This window comes from Stomoxys calcitrans, chromosome 2 (genome assembly GCF_963082655.1).
Source record: "Stomoxys calcitrans chromosome 2, idStoCalc2.1, whole genome shotgun sequence".
In the NCBI taxonomy this organism is placed as follows: Eukaryota; Metazoa; Arthropoda; class Insecta; order Diptera; family Muscidae; genus Stomoxys; species Stomoxys calcitrans.
Window position 1 is genome coordinate 49,330,248 of NC_081553.1, and position 23,030 is coordinate 49,353,277.

The 23,030-nt window shown below is 41.4% G+C and overlaps 2 protein-coding genes across 2 annotated transcripts in view; one reads left to right on the plus strand and one right to left on the minus strand.

Moving 5' to 3' along the window:
- LOC106091085 (cation-independent mannose-6-phosphate receptor) overlaps positions 1-18,320 on the minus strand; it is a 376,815-nt gene extending 358,495 nt beyond the window's left edge. Inside the window, exons 1-7 of the mRNA XM_059363767.1 lie at positions 17,583-18,320; positions 14,875-15,088; positions 14,664-14,818; positions 10,635-10,786; positions 10,439-10,567; positions 9,975-10,116; positions 5,318-5,436 (exon numbers count right to left, since the gene is read on the minus strand). Coding sequence (XP_059219750.1) covers positions 5,318-5,436; positions 9,975-10,116; positions 10,439-10,567; positions 10,635-10,786; positions 14,664-14,818; positions 14,875-15,088; positions 17,583-17,693 — 1,022 coding nt within the window. The 5' untranslated portion in view covers positions 17,694-18,320. The remainder of the gene's footprint in view (positions 1-5,317; positions 5,437-9,974; positions 10,117-10,438; positions 10,568-10,634; positions 10,787-14,663; positions 14,819-14,874; positions 15,089-17,582) is intronic.
- Positions 18,321-19,845: 1,525 nt separating this feature from the next.
- On the plus strand, positions 19,846-20,993 carry LOC106091087 (integrator complex subunit 12). The gene has a single exon (XM_013257508.2). It carries the CDS (start codon positions 19,910-19,912, stop codon positions 20,819-20,821), a length of 912 nt encoding a protein of 303 aa, XP_013112962.2. The 5' UTR covers positions 19,846-19,909; the 3' UTR covers positions 20,822-20,993.
- Positions 20,994-23,030: the final 2,037 nt, after the last annotated feature.

Consider the following 23,030-nt stretch of genomic DNA (forward strand, 5'->3'; position numbering starts at 1 on the left):
TAGTAGGTTATTGACCGATTTGAACCTAATTTAGCACAACTGTTGGAAGTTACAGCAAAACACGTCGTGCAAAATTTCATTCCAATCGGATAACAATTGCGCACTCTAGAGGCTCAAGAAGTCAAGACCCAAGATCGGTTTATATAGCATCTATATCAGGTTATGGACCAATTTGAACCATACTTGGCACAGTTGTTGGATATCATAACAAAACACGTCGTGTAAAATTTCATTCCAATCGGATAAAAATTGCGCCCTCTAGAGGCTCAAGAAGTCAAGACCCAAGATCGGTTTATATGACAGCTATAGTAGGTTATTGACCGATTTGAACCTAATTTAGCACAACTGTTGGAAGTTACAGCAAAACACGTCGTGTAAAATTTCATTTCAATCGGATAAGAATTGCGCCCTCTAGAGGCTCAAGAAGTCAAGACCCAAGATCGGTTTATATGGCAGCTATATCAGGTTATGGACCGATTTGAACCTAATTTAGCACAACTCTTGGAAGTTACAGCAAAACACGTCGTGCAAAATTTCATTCTAGTTGGATAAGAATTGCGCCCTCTAGAGGCTCAAGAAGTCAAGACCCAAGATCGGTTTATATGGCAGCTATATCAGGTTATGGACCGATTTGAACCATAGTTGGCACAGTTGTTGGATATCATAACAAAACACGTCGTGTAAAATTTCATTCCAATCGGATAAGAATTGCGCCCTCTAGAGGCTCAAGAAGTCAGACCCAAGATCGGTTTATATGGCAGCTATATCAAAACATGGACCGATATGGCCCATTTTGTGCAAAATTTCAAGCGGCTAGCTTTACTCCTACGAAAGTTAGCGTGCTTTCGACAGACAGGCGGACGAACATGGCTAGATCGACATAAAATGTCACGACGATCAAGAACATATATACTTTATGGGGTCTCAGACCAATATTTCGAGTAGTTACAAACAGAATGACGAAATTAGTATACCCCCATCATATGGTGGAGGATATAAAAAATTGTCAGCCAGGGTTATTCTCTCCTAATGCTGACGACATTTGTGAGGTACTATGCCATGCAAAAACTTTTCCCCCAAGAGGTGTCGCTCTGCGGTCCGCCGTTCAGACTCGGCTACAAGAAGGAGGCCCCTTTTGATTGAGCTTAAGCTTGAATCGGACAGCACTCATTGATATGTGAGAAGTTTGCCCTGGATATTGGATATTTTGGCCTCTAACAGTTAAACCATAGAAATTTTCGATTCAATACTAAGACAGAAATTCTAGCCAAGGCAATAGTGGAGGCCTCTCTAGTATATCGCAAAAGCATTGGAACGGTCCTTCAGGCAGATTTTGCTTAGTGAAAGTGCACATTTTTCTTGAAAATATTGGTAAATTACTATGAAAGACTGAAAATGGTCTCGGCAGATCGGCAGTCTATATGGCAGCTATATCGAACTATAGTCCGGTTCGGTCATCGGTAGGTATAGAGCTCACCGTTCCAAATTTCAGCGAAATCGGGTAATAAATGTGGTTTTTATGTATTTTTAGCCGCTCTTTCCATACAAGTACGACCACAGTGAGGCGGGAAGATGTGGACCACATCCACTAGAGCATTGGAGACTATTATTAGACTTAATGCCATTAGAGAGTGAATAGACGATGGGCGAAGGTAATACCATCGCAAAACCTGTATAGATTGGAAAAGGTTTAGAATCTGATACCAGAGCCTACACTTGACGACGAGTGGGAAGCACTGTTGCCAACTGCAAATGATTGGTTGTTGTTGTAGCTGTGTGTTATACACTGAGACGGCAGCTCTTGCCGATGAAGGACTTCATCGGATCAATCCGGTACATAAAACTGGCTGCCATGGGATTACTTGTTGTCTTGGATTAATGAAATGCTGGTGTTTTCATCTGGAAGTTTATACTACAAGGATGGATCAAAGCTAAAGGTCCCAGTGGGCCTGGCGGTGTATATTGAGGACCTAGGGACTGAGATGTATTCCGACTACCTGACCGTTATATAGTCCTGCGGGCGATTACTAATGTGTGAGTTGTTCATTACGAACAATGAACTAGTAATCAGGGCTATAATAACTAGGATAGTAAGGTCAGGGGCGGTTCTGGAGTATAGGAAGGAGAGGATGGCACGTTCCTCACCGTATTGCAAAAGAAACTTGGTGAATGCCTTTCGGGGCAGTGCATTTAAAGTTAAAAGCGTTAAAAGCGATGAACGCATGTAGCTTTGTAGAGCAATGAAACTGTCTGTAGGACAACGAAAATCCTAGGAGTGATCCGGATAGTAAAAACAAGTAAAAGCGCATTGAGTTCGGCCACTTTTCTTTGAATGATATTTTTAAATATATGTGAGATAGAGATTATCATGTCCGCCTATGACGCTGAACGTCTGAGTTCGAAACCTGTAAATAACATGAGAAAACAAAATTTCGGAGGTGGTTATCCCCTTCTAATGCTGGTGACCTTTGTGAGGTACTATGCCATGTAAAACCTTATCCCCAAAGAAGTGTCGCATTGCGGCATGCCGTTCGGACTTGGCCATAAAAAGAAGGCCCCTCATCATAGAGCTTAAACTTGAATCGGACAGCACTGATTGATGTGTGAAAAGTTTGCCCCATGTTCCTTAATAGAATGTTCATGGGCAAATTTGCATTGCATTTGCAGATCTACAGATACAGATGGACTACGGTCATGACTTTTAAAAGACATAAAAAATACCACGTTTAAAATTTCAGCCAAATAATTGCGACCCTTAGAGGCTCAATAAGTCAAATCGGGAGATCGGTTTAAATGGGTGCTATACCAGGTTATAAACCTATTTGGATTATGGAATGGTTTTTGGAACCCATAGCAAAACTTTACGTTCAAAATTTGTGCCAAATCGGATAAGTATTGCGCCCTCTAGGGTCTCAAGAAGTCAAGATCCGAGAACGGTTAAATGGCTACTATATCAGGTCATGAACCGATTTGAGATATACTTAGCACAGTTATTGGAAGTTAGATGAGAACACCTTATGCGAAATTTTAGCCAAATCGGGCAAATTTTCGCCCTCTAGATGCTCAAGAAGTCAAGATCGGTTTTTATGGCAGCTATATCAGGTCATGAACCGATTTGGACTTTACTTAGTTATTATTGGAAGTCAGAACGATTACATCTCCTGCGAAATTTCAGCCAAATCGGATAAGAATTTCGCCCTCTAGAGGCTCAAGAAGATCGAAGATCGGTTTATATGGCAGCTATGTCAAAACATGGACCGATATGACCCAACCGACCTTCACTAATAGGAAATATTTGTGCAAAATTTCAAGCGCCTAGCTTTATTCCATCGAAAGTATGCGTGCTTTCGACAGACAGACAGACGGACGGTCATGGTTCAATCAACTCAGAATGAGTTTTTGGGTTTCAGATGAATATTTCGTTGAGTTGCGGTGGAAGGTATAAAAAGGCTAATTATAAGGGAAATTATGATGGAGAAGGGTATACCGGCATCAACCATGCAGGAACTTTGAGCTCCGAAATGTGTTATGTTCATCGTTATCGCGAGAAGCTTGGCTAAGGGCTACAGGCCGCGTCCACAGGTAGCGGGTAATGAAATGCTCCATACGAAGTAACTGTAATTGCAGTTACAGGATCCGGATGACCACGGAGAGGGTGTGGTGCTAACGTGAGGAGGTCGAGTGTGCACATCTTTACTGACAGTAAACTGACCATAAGGGCAATAACAACCAGGTCACGAATAGTCTTGGTGTGTAAGAAGGAGATTAACAGCTTCTCTGAGAATGGCACGATTCGCATCGTTTGGGTGCCGGCCATAGTGGAGTAAGGGAACGGCGAAAATCCCGTGGGGAGATCCGGATTGTGAGAAGACGAGACTATTGTTGAAAGGAAGCAAGCAGGAGGTCAGTATGGCTTTCAGTATCATAAAAGGACACATAGGACTACAACTTCACTTATGCAAAATCGGTGCGGCAAGTGATAGCATGTGTAGGGCATGCGGGGAAGATGATAAGACGTTGGAGCATTTCCTATGTCATTGCCCGGCTTTCGCGGCTAACAGACACCGGCACTTAGGGGACAAGTGCCGGGGGACACAATACCAGACATAAACCTACTAAGGGGCGGGGTATGGAAAACAATTTGGGATTTCGTAAGCAGCACGGAGTTCCTGACTTATTGGGTTGCCCAAAAAGTAATTGCGGATTTTTTAAAAGAAAGTAAATGCATTTTTAATTAAACTTAGAATGAACTTTAATCAAATATACTTTTTTTACACTTTTTTTCTAAAGCAAGCTAAAAGTAACAGCTGATAACTGACAGAAGAAAGAATGCAATTACAGAGTCACAAGCTGTGAAAAAATTTGTCAACGCCGACTATATGAAAAAAATTACTTTTTGGGCAACCCAATAATTGGCACGACAAGTGACAGGGCGTATTGGGCATGTGGGGAAGATGATAAGATGTTGGAGCATTTCCTATGACAATGAAATTAACGGATCACAACCTTAGTTGGCTCTACGATACCAGACTTGAAGAAACTTAGGGGCATATAATGTAGAACGATTAGGGTTTTTGTGGGTAGCACAGGACTTCGCTTCTCCTGCGGCTGAGAAAGCATGACTTAGGACTGCTAATAGGAGTCCTGACTGGTCATTGCAGCGTCAGGTCTTTCACGTCACGCTGTGTGCACGGAGAGGCAGATTTCAGCAGAATCTGGGATGATGAGGAGGAGTTAAAGACGGTCAAAAATCTGCTGTGTCACTGCCCCACAATTGCGAGGAGAAGACACAGCATAATTAGTGAACACTTCTTTCCGAGCCTGGTTTCCCTATAAACCCTTACCACTCTTGTGATTCTGGAGTTCTGTAGAGGCCTGAACTGCAAAACAGGATCATACTCTTGAAAATGAGATTTTTGTTTCTTTTTTTCTTATCTTAGTTTTGTTTTTCTGTCCTTATTTGCTGTCTTGTATCGTTCTGTGGTTTATGTTTATTTATTTTTTTCCTCATCTTCTCCTCGTCTACTTTCTAGGGTCTTCTAGGCGGCTACTATCGATATTGCTAGTAACGTGCCCTCCAACCCTCCAACCTAACCTAACCTAGCACTGAATGCCTAACGTAGATTTTTTTAAGTTACTTTTTTGAGCGTACAATAAACCTATTACCGGCTTAGGTGTGTATTCATAGGAGAATGGGGCGGATAAGTATCCGCACCCTCTTTTCAAATTAACTTAACCTAAAGACGAGTTCTTGTTAAAAGAGTTGTAGAGCTTAATTTATATCAATCTTTAAATTGAAAAATGTTGCAATACTTACATTTCCTTATCGTGGGTGACAGCTGTACATGCTGGCAATTCATTACAGGCATATTGTGTCGGAAACGAGAATGTATAAACACAGTCATCGACCAACCCTGTAAACTCTGGATGGCCATTCTAAAAAGAAATATAAAATGCAAAAATGTTATAACGACAACTACGGAATATAGAACCTAGTGTCAAGTGGGGTCATTTGTGGTTTAAAGATGATATATTTTGTTTACTTCATTACTCAAGGGATTAGTCACAAACTGTATAACCGAGCAAGGAATGTAAGAAGCCAACACATTGAGCAATCGCCGCTAGTGTGTACACTTGAGAGGCTATCTCCTTAGTCTTTATGTTGATCACCTCTATGAAAGGCCAAGGATATATCCTATGCCAAAAATTATTATCCTATCGGTTTCTTTTTTTGGTTGTTGTTGTTGTAACCACATTTCTATGTGGATATGGGATCCTGGACAAGCTCCATGGGTGAGCAAGCTCGTTCCGGTCCATAGGATCGATCGCCGCGGAAACCTCATAGCCGTTGGTTATTTAAAGGCTCCAATAACTCACCTTGTCATATCGAGTATCATAGGCGCTCAGCAGCAAGAGCTGGCGCCAACCGACCTCTCACTGCGCAGTGGCAAACTATTGCCCACTCCATAGAAAATGCCGCGAAATCCGTACTTGGATACCGGAAGCCTCCTCCAAGAAACCCATGGTACGATCAAGAGTGTGGAGAGGCTACTGAAGCCAAGAATGCGGCATATAGAGCAACCCTGCAATCAGTAACAACGCGCCAGATGAAGGAGAGGTATCGGGAGAAAAGGAGAGAGGAGAAACTTCTATTCCGCAGAAAGAAAAAGGAAATGGAAAGATGTGAGTGCGAGCGAATTGAGATATACAGGAGTCAGAATGAAGTCCGGAAATTCTACCAAAGAATTAAACACCAAACGGATGGCTTTGGTGCAGGCAAATCCTCTTGCAGAGACAAAGAAGGAAATCTGGTAACTGACACAGACAACATGCTGGGCATATGGAAAGAACATTTTTTCCAACTGCTAGTGTCCGCTGCTAGTGGCGTCGAAGAGGATACCGCAGAACCAATCACTGATGATGGTATAGAATGTTAACCTCCTAGTCAGAATGGGGTCCAAGTAGCAGTGACCCGACTAAAGAACAACAAGGCAGCAGGAGCCGACGGGTTACCCGCTGAACTATTTAAGACCGGAGGCGAGACGCTGATACGGCGTATGCATCAGCTTATCTGCGCAGTCTGGCTACAAGAACTTATACCCGATGATTGGAACCTGTGTGTGTGTCCACACACAATTGTCCACGTGGTGGATCTTTTTGAGTCCCCTATCGACCCAGCCCCGTTTTGGAAGACTCTCACAGACAAGTTTGTTGGATCACTAAGATCGGAGAAGAACCTCGAGTCCACAGGGTCTGTGCTAACCCAGGCACGAATACATAACCGCAAAAAATTCCACTTGTGTTTCTTAATAGGCTGGTTGATGTTGTAGTCTCATGTTTGCATGTGGAGGTAGCGATGCTCTTCAAGGTACATAGGCGAGCATGTTCGTTCAGGTCCAGGTACAGAAAAAAATGCGAACCAGTTTCAATCACGAAATGAATTGATCCACGGGCAAACTTCTCACACATCAATGAGTGCTTTCCGATTCAAATTTAAACTCAATGATAAGGGACCTTTCATTATGGCCAAGTCCGAACGGCGTGCCACACCTCATTACATTACTTGACCATAAATGGCATGGTACCTCGCAAATGTCGCCAGCATTAAGAGGAGTTAACCACCGCTTTAAATATTGTTCGATGTTCTCGCCGGGATTCGAATGCAAGCGTTCATTGTCACAGGCTGATATAAGCTGCAATGGCACGAATTCAGGTCGAAGTATCCCCAACCTAAAAAGATATTAGAGAGTTAAAGAAGGCGCAGCGGAGCAGGCTCGGTTCGGCTAGTTTAATCTTATATATAAAAATCAATTTGTGTTTGTTTGTAGGTTTGTTTGTTTCTATGTTTGTGTGTTCCTTATCGACTCAGAAACGGCTGAACCGATTTTCTTGAAATTTTCACAGATGGTGGTGGTGAAAATAGGGTACTAAATTTTTTGATATCTGAAGGGGGAACGGACCCTCCCCCTTACCCTAATTTTCAGAAACGCCAGATCTCGGAGATGGGTGTTGCGATTTAAGCAAAATTTAGTATGATCTCATATAGTACCCTAAAAATAAAAATAGGGTACTAAATTTTTTGATATCTGAAGGGGGAGCGGACCCTCCCCCTTACCCTAATTTTCAGAAACGCCAGATCTCGGAGATGGGTGTTGTGATTTAAGCGAAATTTTGTATGCTCTCATATAGTACCCTAAAAATAAAAATTTGGTATCCATCTTTCGGATGGGGTACCTAGGGGGGCCGCCCCACCCTAAATCCTACCAAACATATATATGCACCAATCACGACAATATGGGACTTAAACGAAAGGTATTTAGGTTAAGAAAACGTATCTGATATCCGATTGTCGGACCAAGTGTTAGGGGGAACCCCAACCCCCAAAAAACCCCTAAATCGGACATATTTACCGACCATGGCAATATGGGACTCAAACGAAAGGTATTTGCGAGTAGAATTCGAATCTTATATCCCAATGTGGGACCACGTTTCTGGGGGGTGGACCCCTTCCCCAAAACACCCCCTAAACAGGTCTTATTTACTGACCATGGGAATGTGGGGCTTAAATAAAAGCTATTTGAGTTTAGAATTCGAATCTGATATCCAAATATGGGATCAAGTGTTTGAGGGGCCGCCTCTCCCCAAAAACATACTCCAAAGGGGACAAATTTACGACCATAGTCACATGGGGCTCAAATGAAAGGTCTTTGGGAGTAAAGCACGAATCTGATATCAGTGTTGGGGAAAAGTGTCTATGGGGCCACCCCAGCCCCATAACACCACCCAACCCCCAAAACACCCCTAAATCTGACATATTTACCGACCATGGCAATATGGGACTCAAATGAAAGGTATTTGCGAGTAGAATTCGAATCTTATATCCCAATGTGGGACCACGTTTTTGGGGGTCCACCCCTTTCCCAAAACAACCCTAAATAGGACTTATTTACTGACCATGGGAATATGGGGCTTAAATAAAAGGTATTTGAGTGTAGAATTCGAATCTGATATCCAAATATGGGACCAAGTGTTTGGGGCCGCCTCTCATCAAAAACATCCCCCAGAGGGGACAAATTTACGACCATAGCAATATGGGGCTCAAATGAAAGGTCTTTGGGAGTAAAGCACGAATCTGATATCAATATTGGGGGAAAAGTGTCTATGGGGCCACCCAAGCCCCATTACACCACCCAAATAGTAAGTATTTTCTGACTATTGCAATATGAGGCTCAAATAAGAGGGTTTTTAAAGTGGAACACAAATCCGATATATATTTTCAAGGCCAACTCACTGAGTGGCCGCCCATCCCCCAAAACACCCACCAAGCTGGCCATGTTTGACGACTATGGAAATATATGGGGCTCAAATTAAAGGTATGTGGGAGTAGACCACGTATCAACATTAGGGACCATATGTCTAGGGGACATCCCACCACCATAACAACCCCCAAATAGTACGTATTTGCTCACCAAGATAAGATTAAAGAGAGTGGAACTAAATATTTATAGTTTTTGGGACCAATACCCCAAACCGGACATATTTGCTGACTTTTGCAATAAGGTGTTTAAATGAGATTAGAAAACGAATTTGATATCCAATTTTGAAGCCAATAGCAATATGGGGTTCAAATAAATGATATATAGTTATATGAGAAAAGAGTACGTTGCTGATATATTTGCCGGGCTTAGTGATTGGGTGACCACCCCAATCCCCAAAACACCCCTAAATCGGGCATAATTGCCGACCACATCAATGTGGATCTTAAATGAAAGGTATTGGGGGTAGAGCAAGAATCGATACCCATTTTCAGGAGCAATTTTCTGGGGGTCTACCTACCCCTTTCCCAAAATACCCCACAAACAGCAATTTTTTACTGACCATCACAATATGGGGCTCAAATAAAGGCATTTCGGAGTAGAATACGAGTTTGATATCCAAATGTAGGACCATGTATTTAGAGCATCACCCCTTTCCCAAAACACCCCCAAAGGGAAAAAAATTTTCAACCATGCCAATATGTGGCTCAAATGAAAAGTATTTGAGATTAGAAAACGAATTTGATAACCTATTTTGGGGCCATGTGTTTGGGGGACGCCTCATCCTGTAAACTCCTCTTAAGCCAATGACAATATGGGGTTTAAATAAATGGTATTTGAGAGAAGAGCACGATGCTGATATTTTTTCAGGGCCAAGTATCTAGGGGACCACCTCTCCCCCGAAAACACCACTAAATCAGAAGGGCTGAAATGAAGTATTTTAAGAATGGAGTACACTTTACATCCAAACTTAAATTCGTAGACCAATAAAGTTCATGTGGGATTCAGATAAAGACACTTATATTGTTAAACTGTTAGTCAAGTTAGCATGGTATTTCATGGTACATATTTAAAAGAGATGTTTAGAACTTGCTTGCGTTGCTTAAAAATTGTACTGATGTTGGCATACAACCAATACATAATAACTCAAATACCTACCATAAAATCTCCATCGCAAGTGAAGGTTATCACGGATGTGTAATTTGTTGAACCTTTGCATGGTTCGGCCGAGGGAAGACGCATAATCAGATTTCCATTTTCTATAATTGGATTAGGTTGTGCTGTGCCATAATTGATGAATCTGTAAATAAGTGAGGGAATAATATAATATATGATGGCTACTATTCTATTGGGTTGCCCAAAAAGTAATTGCGGATTTTTTAAAAGAAAGTAAATGCATTTTTAATAAAACTTAGAATGAACTTTAATCAAATATACTTTTTTTGCACATTTTTTCTAAAGCAAGCTAAAAGTAACAGCTGATAACTGACAGAAGAAAGAATGCAATTACAGAGTCAAAAGCTGTGAAAAAATTTGGCAACGCCGACTATATAAAAAATCCGCAATTACTTTTTGGGCAACCCAATATACTATGATGGCTACTATATATCCATCTTACTTACTTTTCTTTATAATTAGCATTAACTTTTTCAAAGCACACACTGCTATCCGGTGGACACATTGCATTCTCACCGTAAAGTACTGGCTTGCAAATGTTTAGAATAAATAGGTCTCCTTTGCGATTAATGGTTCTGAGAAGCAAAGAATGAGAAAAATTAAGCGAAAATTTTCTATAGTAAGAGTTCACATAACATTTACCTGTAGTTCGTATCACTCAGAGGCATTAGATCGAAGACATGATTATTTTTGGGATCATAGACGCTACAATTATTTCCTTTCGTGTTTTCTGGTTCTGGTAGACAGGCCAAAGGTGTTTCAAATGTTATGTAAAATGAGCAGGAATTTTTAGCCTAGAATAATAATAATAGAAAGAAGAATGAAAAGAATAAAGGAAAAAAATAATTATTTTATGGAATAACGTAAAAGGTACGAACGAACCGTACCCGGCAATTAATAGCTATGAGCAACACACAGCCCGGAACTTTGAGGTCCGATCTTTGTGGTGTTCATCGCTGTCACTAGAAGCGCATCCACAGTTTGCGGATAGTAGAATACCCCATATGGAGCAGCTGTAACTGCAGTCACTGGCAATTAGCGGTTTCGAGCGGAGAGTCTCAGTGGAAGGCCTGGCGGTGCCGGCTCTTGCATAAATATTGAATGTCTATGATGTTCGATATGACAAGGCAAGTTATTAACGCCTTTAAGTAATCGCCTATGAATCGCCACCTCCACATAAAGACGTGGCTACAACCAGGGCAGCGGAGTCGAAGTCTTGAAGTCGGAGATGAGCAATTCTCCCTGAAGTCGAAGTCGAAGTCGAGAAAATTATCTCGACTCCGATTCGGAAATGGGGTGGTTCCTGCAGAAGTTTAGCCCTGAATCCCATCTTTATTGGTCTACAAATTTAAGTTTTGATTTCAGCCCGATATTCTCGTGATGTCTGATTTAGGGGTATTTTTGGGGGTAAGGTGGTCCCCAAGACACTTGGCCCTGAAAAAATACCAGCATCGTGCTCTACTCTCAAATGCCATTTATTTAAACCCCATATTGTCATTGGTTTAAGGGGAGTTTATGGGATGAGACGTCCTCCAAACACTTGGCCTCAAAATTGGTTATCAAATTCGTTTTCTAATCTCAAATGCCTTTCATTTGAGCCACATATTGCCAGGCTCAGTAAATTTGTACCATTTGAGGGGTGTTTTGGGGAAGGGGTGATGTCCCCAATTCATGGTCCCACATTTGGATATCAGATTCGTATTCTACTCTCAAATATCGTTATTTCAGCCCCATATTGCGATGGTCAGTAAATAAATGCTGTTAGTGGGGTATTTTGGAGTAGGATTAGATGCCAGAAAATTTGTCCCGAAAATTTGTCCCTCTACTCCCCAATATCTTTCATTTTCGACCCTAATAGACATGGTCGGTAACTATGGACGATTAGAGATGTTTTGGGGGGGGTTTGGGGTGGTCCCCCAAACACTTAGAACTGAAAATATATCAGTATCGCGACCTACTCTCGAATATCATTTATTTGAACCCCATATTGCTATTGGCCTCAAAATTGGATACCAAATTCGATTTCTAATAGACATGGTCGGTAACTATGTACGATTAGAGATGTGGGGGGGGGGTGGTGGGGTGGTCCCCCAAACACTTTTAGAACTGAAAATATATCAGCATCGCGACCTACTCTCAAATATCATTTATTTGAACCCCATATTGCCATTGGCCTCAAAATTGGATAACAAATTCGATTTCTAATCTAAAATACCTTTCGTTTAAATCCTTTATTACAAAATTCAGCAAAATATGTCCGGTATGGGCCCTAAAAACTATCAATATCGAGCTCCACTCTCTTTAAGACCCTAATTGTCATGGGGAGCAAATACTTTCCTTTGTGTTGTTTTAGCCAAATTTTTATGTGAATGTAGCGTTCTTCGTCAAGCTCCTATAGGTGGACAAGCTTGTTCCGGTCCAAAGGAGCGATCGCCGCGGGAACAGGGTGGTCATTGGTTATTTAAAGACGCCAATAACTCGCCTCATAGGCACTCAATATTTGTGCAAGAGTCGGTGCCGCCCGACCTTTCACTGAGACACTCCGCTCGATACCGCTGATTGTCCGCGACTGCCGCTGCAGCTACCCCAGCATGAAGCATTCCATTATCCGCAACCTGTGGATGCGTACGGTAGCTCGCAGCTAAGCTTCTCGTGACAGCAGTGAACATCATACAGATCGGACCTCAATGTTTCAGTGTGGTGCTTACAGCTATCCCCCACATTTGGGGGGTTGTTATGGGGGTGGAACGTCCCCCAGACAGTTGGTCCCGAATGTTGATATGAGATTTGTGCTTTACTCCCAAAGACCTTTCATTTGAGATCGGCAAACATGTCTGGTTTGGGAAGTGTTGCGGGGGATGAGGCGGCCACTCAGTGATTTGGCCCTGAAAATATATATCCGATTGGTGTTCTACTCTAAAATACCTCCTATTTGAGCATCAGCCCCATAGACACTTTTTCCAGAACGTTGATATCAGATTCAAGCTTTACTCCCGAAGACCTTTCATTTCCCACTGGCCATATTGGTATGGTCGTAAATTTGTCCTCTTTGGGGCGTGTTTTAGGGGAGGGGCGGCCCCTTAACACCTGGTGCCACATTTGGATATCAGATTCGTTTTCAACTCGAAAACACCTTTCATTTGAGTCCCATATTGCCATGATCGGTAAATATGTACGATTTAGGGTTTTTTGAGTTGGGGTGGTCCCTCAAACACTGGGTCTGACAATTCGATATCAAATACAATTTCTAATCTTAAATACCTTTCATTCGAGTCCCATTTTTCGTGTTTGCTAGGTTTTGGGGGTGGGGCCTCCTAGGTACCCCTTCCGGATACATATTTTTCTGTTTAGGTTACTATTGTATAAAAAAGCACACAAAATTTCGCTTAAACCCCACCACCCATCTACAAGATCTGGCGTTTCTGAAAATTATGGTAAGGGGGAGGATCCGGACGCCCATCAAATATCAAAAAATGTAGTACTCCCTATACCTCAATTTTCAAAAACGCCATATCTCGAAGATGCGTGCACCGATTTAACCAAAAGCACGAAATTGGTATACCATTTTGGGGTCAAATATCCTGGGGGGACGCCCCATCCGAAAACCCACCCAGATGGACTTGTTTATCGATAGGTACAATACGAGTATCAAATGAAAGTTATTTAAGAGTAGAGTACGAACTTGGTATACAAATTTCGCCCAAAGTATTGGGGGAGGGGTCCCCGACCATCAAGAACCCCCCGACAGTAGTCTTTACTTTGGTCAATATGGGTATCAAATGAAAGGAATTTAAAAGTAGAGTACAAATCTGACATAAAAATGTATCCTTGGTGTTTGAGGGGCCTCCCCAACCCCAAAGCCCCTGGCAGAGCATATTTACCAATTGGGACAATATGGATATCAAATGAAAGGTATTTAAAAGAATAGTAAAAAACGTATTCGTTGGTGTCTGAGGCGAGAGAAAAGGATGATGCCCATATTGCCTAGGCTTAAGGGGAGCCCAGAATCCTCAAGCATTGTAGGTCCTTTTCGAGTCCAATTTTTAGACTAGTTTTACGTTATTCGTAATCTATTCGCCAAAACTTTTCATCTGATACCCATTATGCCTAGGTTGGAGCACCTCATTCCCATTCTATAGTGGTGGATATAGAACATAGCAATGACGTATTCCCAAATATACTCGTATGGCTACTCTGTGTCCACGAAGACACAGGAGAAAGTTTTTGTTGATTTCTAACCAATGTAGGCGCTTTGAGGTTTGATAGGAGAGGAAAGCAAAGAATGATTTTTTTTGCTTGCAATTCCCCTTTGAGTAGCCTAACGGGTGTCTCGACGTAATGGTTTCGACCGAAGTATACAAAAATCCTCTTTGCCCACACATCATATACAGCAATGCAAATTTTGCCCCTGAACATTCCACTAAGGAACAGGGGCAAACTTCTCACATATCAATGAGTGCAGTCCGATTCAAGTTTTAAGCTCAATGATAAGGGGCCTCCTTTTTATAGCCGAGTCCGAACGGCGTGCCGCAGTGCGACACCTCTTTGGAGAGAAGTTTTACATGGCAGGATAGCTCACAAATGAAGCCAGCATTAGTAAGGGGATAACCACCGCTGAACATTTTTTGGTCACGCCTGGATTTTTAAAAAAATAGTTTCTAAAATACTCACATATGATGTGACACGTGATTGATTTTTGTCCAATGTATAATCACAGCCCATAAATACGTGTAGCGTGTAGACGTCATTGGTGTTTGGACATTTTTCACCATTAGAGAATGTAAAATACATTTTCCCATTATGATATTCCAGCTGATGTTTAGTTCCTGGAAAGATATTTTTAAAAATACTGATAGACCTTTGGCCAGAATTCCAAACTTACCCAAAACATATTCCGTATTGTCAGATTTTTTCAAACAAGCCGCCGCATCCGAACGTCCGTGACAAGAACGTTTCAAATTGCCACATATGTTGAATTCAAATGTATCACCATAATCACCGTTAGCCCAATGGGCAAAATCCGTTTGTAAGGCACTGAAGTTAAATACGTGTCCATACACCGGTTCTGTTAGGAAGCATTCGTTTGTGGAGAATATCTGTAGAAGTAGAAAATACTTATCAATAAAATTTAAAAAAAAAATCACGAATTTAAATAAAAACCAGTAAGGAAAGGCTAAATTCGGGCGCAGCCGACTACATAATGCCCTACACGACCAAGTCTTCCTACTACTATTAAGCAAGTGCAAGAGCTGGAAAATTTTATAACGATCCCAACGAAATATGGCTACTGTGCAAGTTAGATGAAAGATATATAAGGAAGATATATCTTGACCGATTTTGATGCGGCCAATTTGAGACGTCATCTAACACAAAAAGATCGACTCAGAACGTCGAGACGATCAAGAATTTATATACTTTATGGGGTCTTAGACGAATATTTCGATGTGTTAGAAACGGAATGACTAGATTAGTATACTCCTTTCCTATGGGGGTGGGTAAAAGAAATCTGTTTCTGTCTCAGCGATTCGCAAGATTACTTCATAACCTAAAAATGGGTAGGCAGCTGAACCTTTTTTCTAGAAAATCAAGACTTGGTCACTTCAAACTTGTATATTTAGTACCGGTATTGGCAAACTATGGTCTACTGTGAAGAAACTCTCAAACTCCGATGGGAGGAACTTCAGGAGCTCAGAATCGTTTAGCGTCGTAACAGTGAATGATACGAAGAAATGTGCCATGTTGCTCAACCGTCATTTATTGAGCATCCCAAGATTTAAAGGGCGAAAGGAGAGCCATTCCTAACATCCGTGGTCCCCGGGCCGATGAACAACCACCACAATTTGCCATGAACGAATTTGCAAATGTTATTCGCATCGCATCCAAGGTGCAGGCCCTGACGAAATCCCTACATCTCTTTGTCTCTGAGCACTCTCATAATTCCTGTTGAAGAAAATATGGTAACTCTGTACAACGTGTAAGCTGTTTGTTAGGCTTTGTTATTCAAATATAATCGGAGGAGGAGAAGTCTCAATAAACCGAAATTGTAACCTTATCTTAAAGCCTTTCCTTATTTTTCTTATTCATCCGTTCTTAAGGCCAAAACAGAATTGAGTTTTGGTTTTGAACGTCGCGTTGCAAAATGGAACTCAAATGCCAGAAAAGCGACGTAAAAAAGTTAAACAATTTTCAACTTTGACACTTGAAACCGAGCGTCATTCGGTGTTGCCGCACTTGAAGTAGTGCTTTTGGTCGTCAAAGTGTAAAATTGGTAAACTTTTGCGAGTTGCGTTTTTAAAACTGATTGCAGAATTGCACTTTTCAACGCGAAGCTTCTCAACGCTCTCATGCCTGTTTAGGCCTTTACGGTTGAAACCAAGCGTCATTCGGGGTTGCCACACTGAAGTAGAGTTTTTGGTGGCCAAAGTTAAAAAATGTTGAACTTTTGATAGTTGCTTTTTTAACATTTGTTTGCAGAGTTGCATTTTTTAAACCCATGCTCCTCAACGCGCTCATCCTATTTAGGTCTTTATACACTCAAACTGAATAAACATTAAGTCTTCATCTACAGGGGCTGCCGCCTCAAGGTACGTGTTCGTCCTTTTTTCGCCATGGGCGAGACATATCCCGAAGTGCCTTCTCCACACGCTTCTGGTCCTTGTCGGGATTGAAGAGAACCACCTCCATCATCGGTCGGTGTCGTTGAGGTGTAACTGGTGCATGGAGTGGAAACATTTCCGAACTTGCTTTGGACTTACTCACTACGGGAGTACAGTCACACTAAATAAGTTGCAAGGTGCTGTGCGAACACAGACAGCAGTGGTTCATAAGCCTCGTCGCCTTCTGTGTCGTCGTCGGCGGATGCAGAAGGCGACGTTCTCCTAGGAGAACGACCACCTCCCATTGCACCTGAAGAAATTAACCTCCCTAGGCAAACCAGAGAAGTTCTGGCTCAATAACGTTCCGGCAGTTACTGTCCCCTTAACTTCTACATACCAAAGATTGATGCCGACGTGCAAGATGTATGTCCCGATTGTGACAAGGGACCACATGACACACGTCAGCTGTTTATTGCCCAGCCAGACCCACTCGACTCAGACCCAGATCCCTCTGAACGCAACGTATCTTAGTCGCAGAGTTCTTGGATCTGGACACTCAACGGAATCAAGCAGGCCCCTGCAGTAACAGCTACTGGCTGAATTTCTTGCAAACTAACGCCACCCATAGCACCGGTTTCGCAGTGAGCAAATCACCCTCGGAAAACAAGAGTCCTTCTGATTCAACTACGTTCCGGCAGATACAGTCAACTATATTTCTAACGGGCTAGAATTGATGCTGGAGATGAATCCCACTTTTATCAATAATAGCGCAAAGCAGTTCTTGACGTAAAAGTAATTTTATTTAATAAATCACCCAACTGGACGCATAACATAAAGATGCCTTAAATTGCAAAATGAATGTAGAAAATAAGTACAATGGCAACCATGTTCGAAACATATGACGTTCATATTTCCCTCCCCCCAACCAACAATTCACATACACCGACCACCTTACAACAACAAAACCCATGATACGAACAACAAATTTACTTACCAAAGGATTCGTGTCGGCTGCGTAATTGACCTTGAATTGGATGCATCCTAGCAGAAGAAGGCACCACATTGGCGACAACCGAACAGGCATGATGTAGTCCAAGAAAGTCATGGTTGAATGGTGGTGGAGAGGGCAAAAGCAACTGTTTTTATATTTCGTATTCCAATTAGAAAAAATGGTTAAGGGGGTTGTTTGTTTGCAAGTATATGTGGTTTTGTTAACACAAATGTTTTTTTTATTACTGTTTTTTTACTGTTGTTATGGTTCTATTTAAGAAACTACACACATTTCACACACACATTTTTTAGCAACAAATAGAATGATTTATATTTCTTGGCATATACATATGTATATAAACAAAGAAATTTCGGGTTCTTGGACAATATCACTTTCTTTTTGTTTTCATCGAGAATCTATTTATTTTCCTTTCTTAACTTTTTAACTAGCCAGCAATCCGATAACGATTTTATCTGCTAATAACACCTTAAGTGATCAGAGAAGCCGGTGTTAACTGCTAACTGTTCCGCCGCACTAATACACGTTCGACACGATATCTCACGACGAAACCGAAATTTTCAATGACTAGTATATTACTACGTTCCGCGATGAATAATGACGAGGAGCTGCTAACCAATGTGTTGACGTATATTTAACCACAAAATTAAAACAACACTGCAGTCCGCGCAATTAGAAAATCACAAACAAACTCTATGGTGTAGGTAAACAAAATTATTTTTCTGTTCTTGCTATTTTGACATTTCAAGACTTTGTTTTGATTGCAATATAGGGTTGCCGTCACTTGCAGAACTAATTTTGCAGTAGATAATATAGGATTTAGATCGCCCCGATAGCAGAGTTGTTAGCATGCTTAGTTTACCAGCGCCATGTCTAGGGTCTGGTAGTATCAGACCTCTAGTGGGAATATCACAATGGACTAAAATAGTCTAAGTGGGTACTTAGACTATGGGGAGGGGGCAGGATTCACTGAATAAGGTTAAGCCAAGCGATCAGCCGATATACTTTTTTTTTAATATATGGCAGTACTTGGCATTGAGGATGTCAACTTGTTCTCTTTTTACATTCATTCTTTGTTTACGTTTTCTCCTATATGATGACATTTTCAATCGTCAGATTTGATATCCTTAATGATGTTTATGGGGCCTATCCACTTTGTGTTTTTGCATGTGACCTAACCTTCTATTAGTGAATCCTGGGGAGGGGGGTTAATCAATGTTTTGCATATGGAAAGGTTTTTTGTTTTTTAACTGTACAATTTGTTGGCAAAAGCGAAATCCATTTGTTGAAAGGAATATGAACAACAAAATTAGAATATAGTATCAGTCAGCTGATCACATAACCGAACATCCTGATTATATAATCGCTATATTTTAGTACACTACCAAGGCGGGTTTAATAGGAGGTCTCATCTGTACAAGAACCACAAATCATTTGGTGCAAACCGTCATTGGTTGTTTTCAGCTGTTTTTATTTTTAAAATGCTTTGGGGCTTATGTGCCTTTGTATGGAAATGTATCATGGCGGATATAAAAAGGTGGTCTCACGCGATCAGCTGTTAACAGTATGTTTTCATCAAGCTGATCGACGTTTTCCCAACACACGCAAAAAAATTTGTGTGCGTGTGTGTATACCTGTACGCACATGAGCAGAGAAAATGCGAGAAAGAAAATAACAAAAAAGAGAATGCAAACAAAAATCTCTTATCCTAATGCCGTCAAACCTGGCCTACTATTATCAGCTGTTTGCGTGAGACCACCTTTTTAAGTCCGCCTTGGATAACAACATGTCAGATTGCCGCATATGATTTGTGGTTGTTGTACAAATGAGACCACCTTTAATTGTTTCGCCATGTATGTGTATTTGCCCCCCATTTCTTTAACCTATCCAACCTTGACCATTTTGAAAATGTAAATTTACCTAGAACATTCCATTAGGGAGACCTTGATTATTTTTCCTTACTTTTTTTCTTCTCAATATGTTTCCTTAAAACAAATACCCAAGGCGGATTTAAAAAAAGTGTTTCACGCGAACAGCTGTGGGACAGCCAGGTTTGACGGCATTAAGATATCATATTTTTGTTGTTCTTCTTTGTGTGTGTTGGCAAGACCTCGATCAACATGAGGATAAGATGGTGGATTGCACCAAATGATATGTGGTTGTTGTACAAATGAGGCCACCTTTATTTGTTTCGCCATGGCAAATAACGAATACACCTACACAAATCATATGATTAACACAACTCGTAGGCAACCCTGTACAAAGCAAATTTCATACCGGTAAACTTTTTCCCAAAATCCTAACATATTACCATGTCTTCGACAAGTGAACTTGAGGCACTGCTCAAAAAAGCTGTTACCCTTCTACAATCGTCCCATGCCAATTCTGCAACAGAACTGCGCTTATTACTCGATGAAGAAATCAAGAAGAGATATGGCCCTGAGAAAACGCTTACTAATAACATGACCAAAAAGCAATTGGAAGAGGAGGCAAACTTTCCAGGCAGAGCTGTAACACCTCCACCACAACCAGTGGAAACAGAAGAAGTAATCAATTTAGTTAATTCTCCGGCCAAGACAATATCGGACGATTCAGATGATGCTGTTAGCGGCGGCGGAGGTGGTATTGGAACTGGAGGCATTCTATCCACTACCGCTGAAGATGAAGCCAATTTAAAGGAATTTGGAGACTTAAACTGTTATGTCTGTGGCGAAATGATGTTTACAGCAACCAATAGATTAATAGAATGCGCTAGATGTGGAGCTTTGTACCATCAGGAATGTCACAAGCCAACCATAACGGATGAAGAAGCCTCCGAAGATCAATGGCAATGCGATAATTGTGCCACCAAACCTACCACCAGCAAAGCAAGTGGTGGCAATGTTGTCGTCATACCAGATGAACCCATGCCTTTAATAGCCACCTCAGTGGCTTCCATTAAATCCAAGTCTTCAGCGACTTCATCTAGATCCTCATCGTCTTCAAATTCATCTTCACCTTTTTATAAAATGGAACAACCCCAAACCACTGCTACAACTAAAACCTCCTCGAAAAGTCACAAAGAAGAAAGATCATCGATGCCCAGCAGTAGCAAAGTATCTTCATCACTTAATGCTCCCAGTTCCTCTTCGTCGTCATCATCATCGAAAAAGCATTCCTCTTCATCATCCAGTAAATCGAAATCTTCTAAACATCATGACAGCAAAAGGAAGTCTAGCAAGTAAATTCTTTAGCCTTAAGTTGATGCCAAAATTCTTTGTATTTGGACTTACTACAAAGACTAAGCCAAACCATTTGGACATTTTAGTTATCTAAGTGAACAGCAAATTTTGATATCACTATATTTTGGAATAAAATACTTGTGTGTAAAGTATATAAGAATCGGATCATATCAAAGTGATGAGTATTTTCATATGTCACAGGCTTTGAAACATTAACTGCAAGTTAATTAAATTAATGTTGCACTCCGGTTGTTGTATAAGACAGTCCTGAATATCCTCCATTTAACTAATGAATTTCTAACGTCAGCTTCTAAGACGTAATTGGCAGTATACTCGAAGCAAATTCTAAATGCAATCTGCCCGTATCCCGCACATTAGTTTTTATACCCTCCACTGCAGGATGAGGGTCATTTCGTCATTCTGTTTGTAACACCTCGAAATATGCGTCAAGACCCCATAAAGTATATATATTCTTGATCGTCATTTCATTTTAAGTTGCTCCAATCATGTCCTGTCCGTTCGTCTGTCTGTCGAAAGCACGCTCACTTTCGAAGGAGTAAAGCTAGCCGCTTGAAATTTTGCACAAATACTTTTTATTAGTGTAGGTCCCCGGCACGGGATAGCTGTAAGAACCACATAGGCTGGAACATTGAAGTCCAATCTGTGTGGTGTTCATTGCTGAAACGAGAAGCTTTGGTGCGAGCTACCGGGTGCGTCCACAAGTTGCGGATAGCGGAATGCTGCGTATGGGGTAGCTGCAACTGCAGTTGCAGACAATCAGCGGTATCGAGCGGAGAGTCTCAGAGAGAGCTATGACAAGGCGAGTTATTGGCGCCTTTAAAAAACCAATGGCCAACTTGTTCCCGCGGCGAACGGTCCTTTGGACCGGAACGATCTTGCTCACACAGGAGCATGACGAGGATCGCCACCTCCACATGAAGATATGGCTACAATAACAACAACATTAGTGTAGGTCGGTTGGGATTGTAAATGGGTCAAATCGGTCCATGTTTTGATATAGCTGCCATATGAGCCGATCTTGGGTGTTGACTTCTTGAGCCTCTAGAGGGCTCAATTCTCATCCGATTTGGCAGATATTTTGTTCAACGGCTTCTCTTATGACCTTCAACACACGTGTCCCATATGGTCTGAATCGATCTATAGCTTGATACAGCTCCCATATAAACCGATCTCCCGATTTTGCTTCTTGAGCCCCTACAAGGCGCAATTCTGATCCGATTTGACTGAAATTTTGCACGTGGTGTTTTTGTATCACTACCAACAGCTGTGCTAAGTATGACTCAAATCGGTTCATAACCTGATAAAGTTGCCATATAAACAGGTCTTGACTTCTTCAGCTTTTAGAGGGCCCAATTCTTATCCGATTTGGCTGTAATTTTGCGCGTGGTGTTTTGGTATCACTTCCAACAACTGTGCTAAGTATGATTTAAATCGGTTCATAACCTGATATAGCTGCCATATGAACCCATCTGGGATCTTGACTTCTTGACCCTCTAGGGGGCGCAATTCTCACCCGATTTGGCAGAAATTTTGTACAACGGCTTCTCCCATGACCCTTAACATACGTGTCCAATATGGTCTAATTCGATCTACAGCTTGATACAGCTCCCAAATAGACCAATCTCCCGATTTTGTTTCTTGAGCCCCTATAAGGCTCAATTCTTATCCAAATGGATTGAAATGTTACACAATGACGTCTACAAAGTTCAGCATTCAATTAATTTATGGTCCGTATCGGACTATAACTTAAGATATCTCCAATAGTATAACAGTTTTTATTCATTATTCTTAGTTTGCCTTAAAAGAGATACCGCGCAAAAACTCGTCAAATGCGATCCAAGGTGGAGGGCATATAAGATTCGGCCCGGACAAACTTAGGACGCTCTTATTTGTTATTTCTATTAACAGCCACAATATATGGATTTGGCAGTAGGTGAGTAAGTTGTATGAAAAGATCCCTGGGTTCAGGCTGGACAAACATCTAGCAAGTTTGTATCAAATTTAAGTTTGAGACTGCTGGATTTTCCGGAGCGTAACAGAGTCATTCCTAATCTAGTTTGCCGAGGAATGTTGTTTTTGCTGTAGCAGCCACATATTTGCATGTGAGGGTAGCGATCTTCGTCAAGCTTCTATAGATGGGCTATTTCGTTCCTGTCTATAGCACCGATCGAGAACATAATGGCCGTTGCCC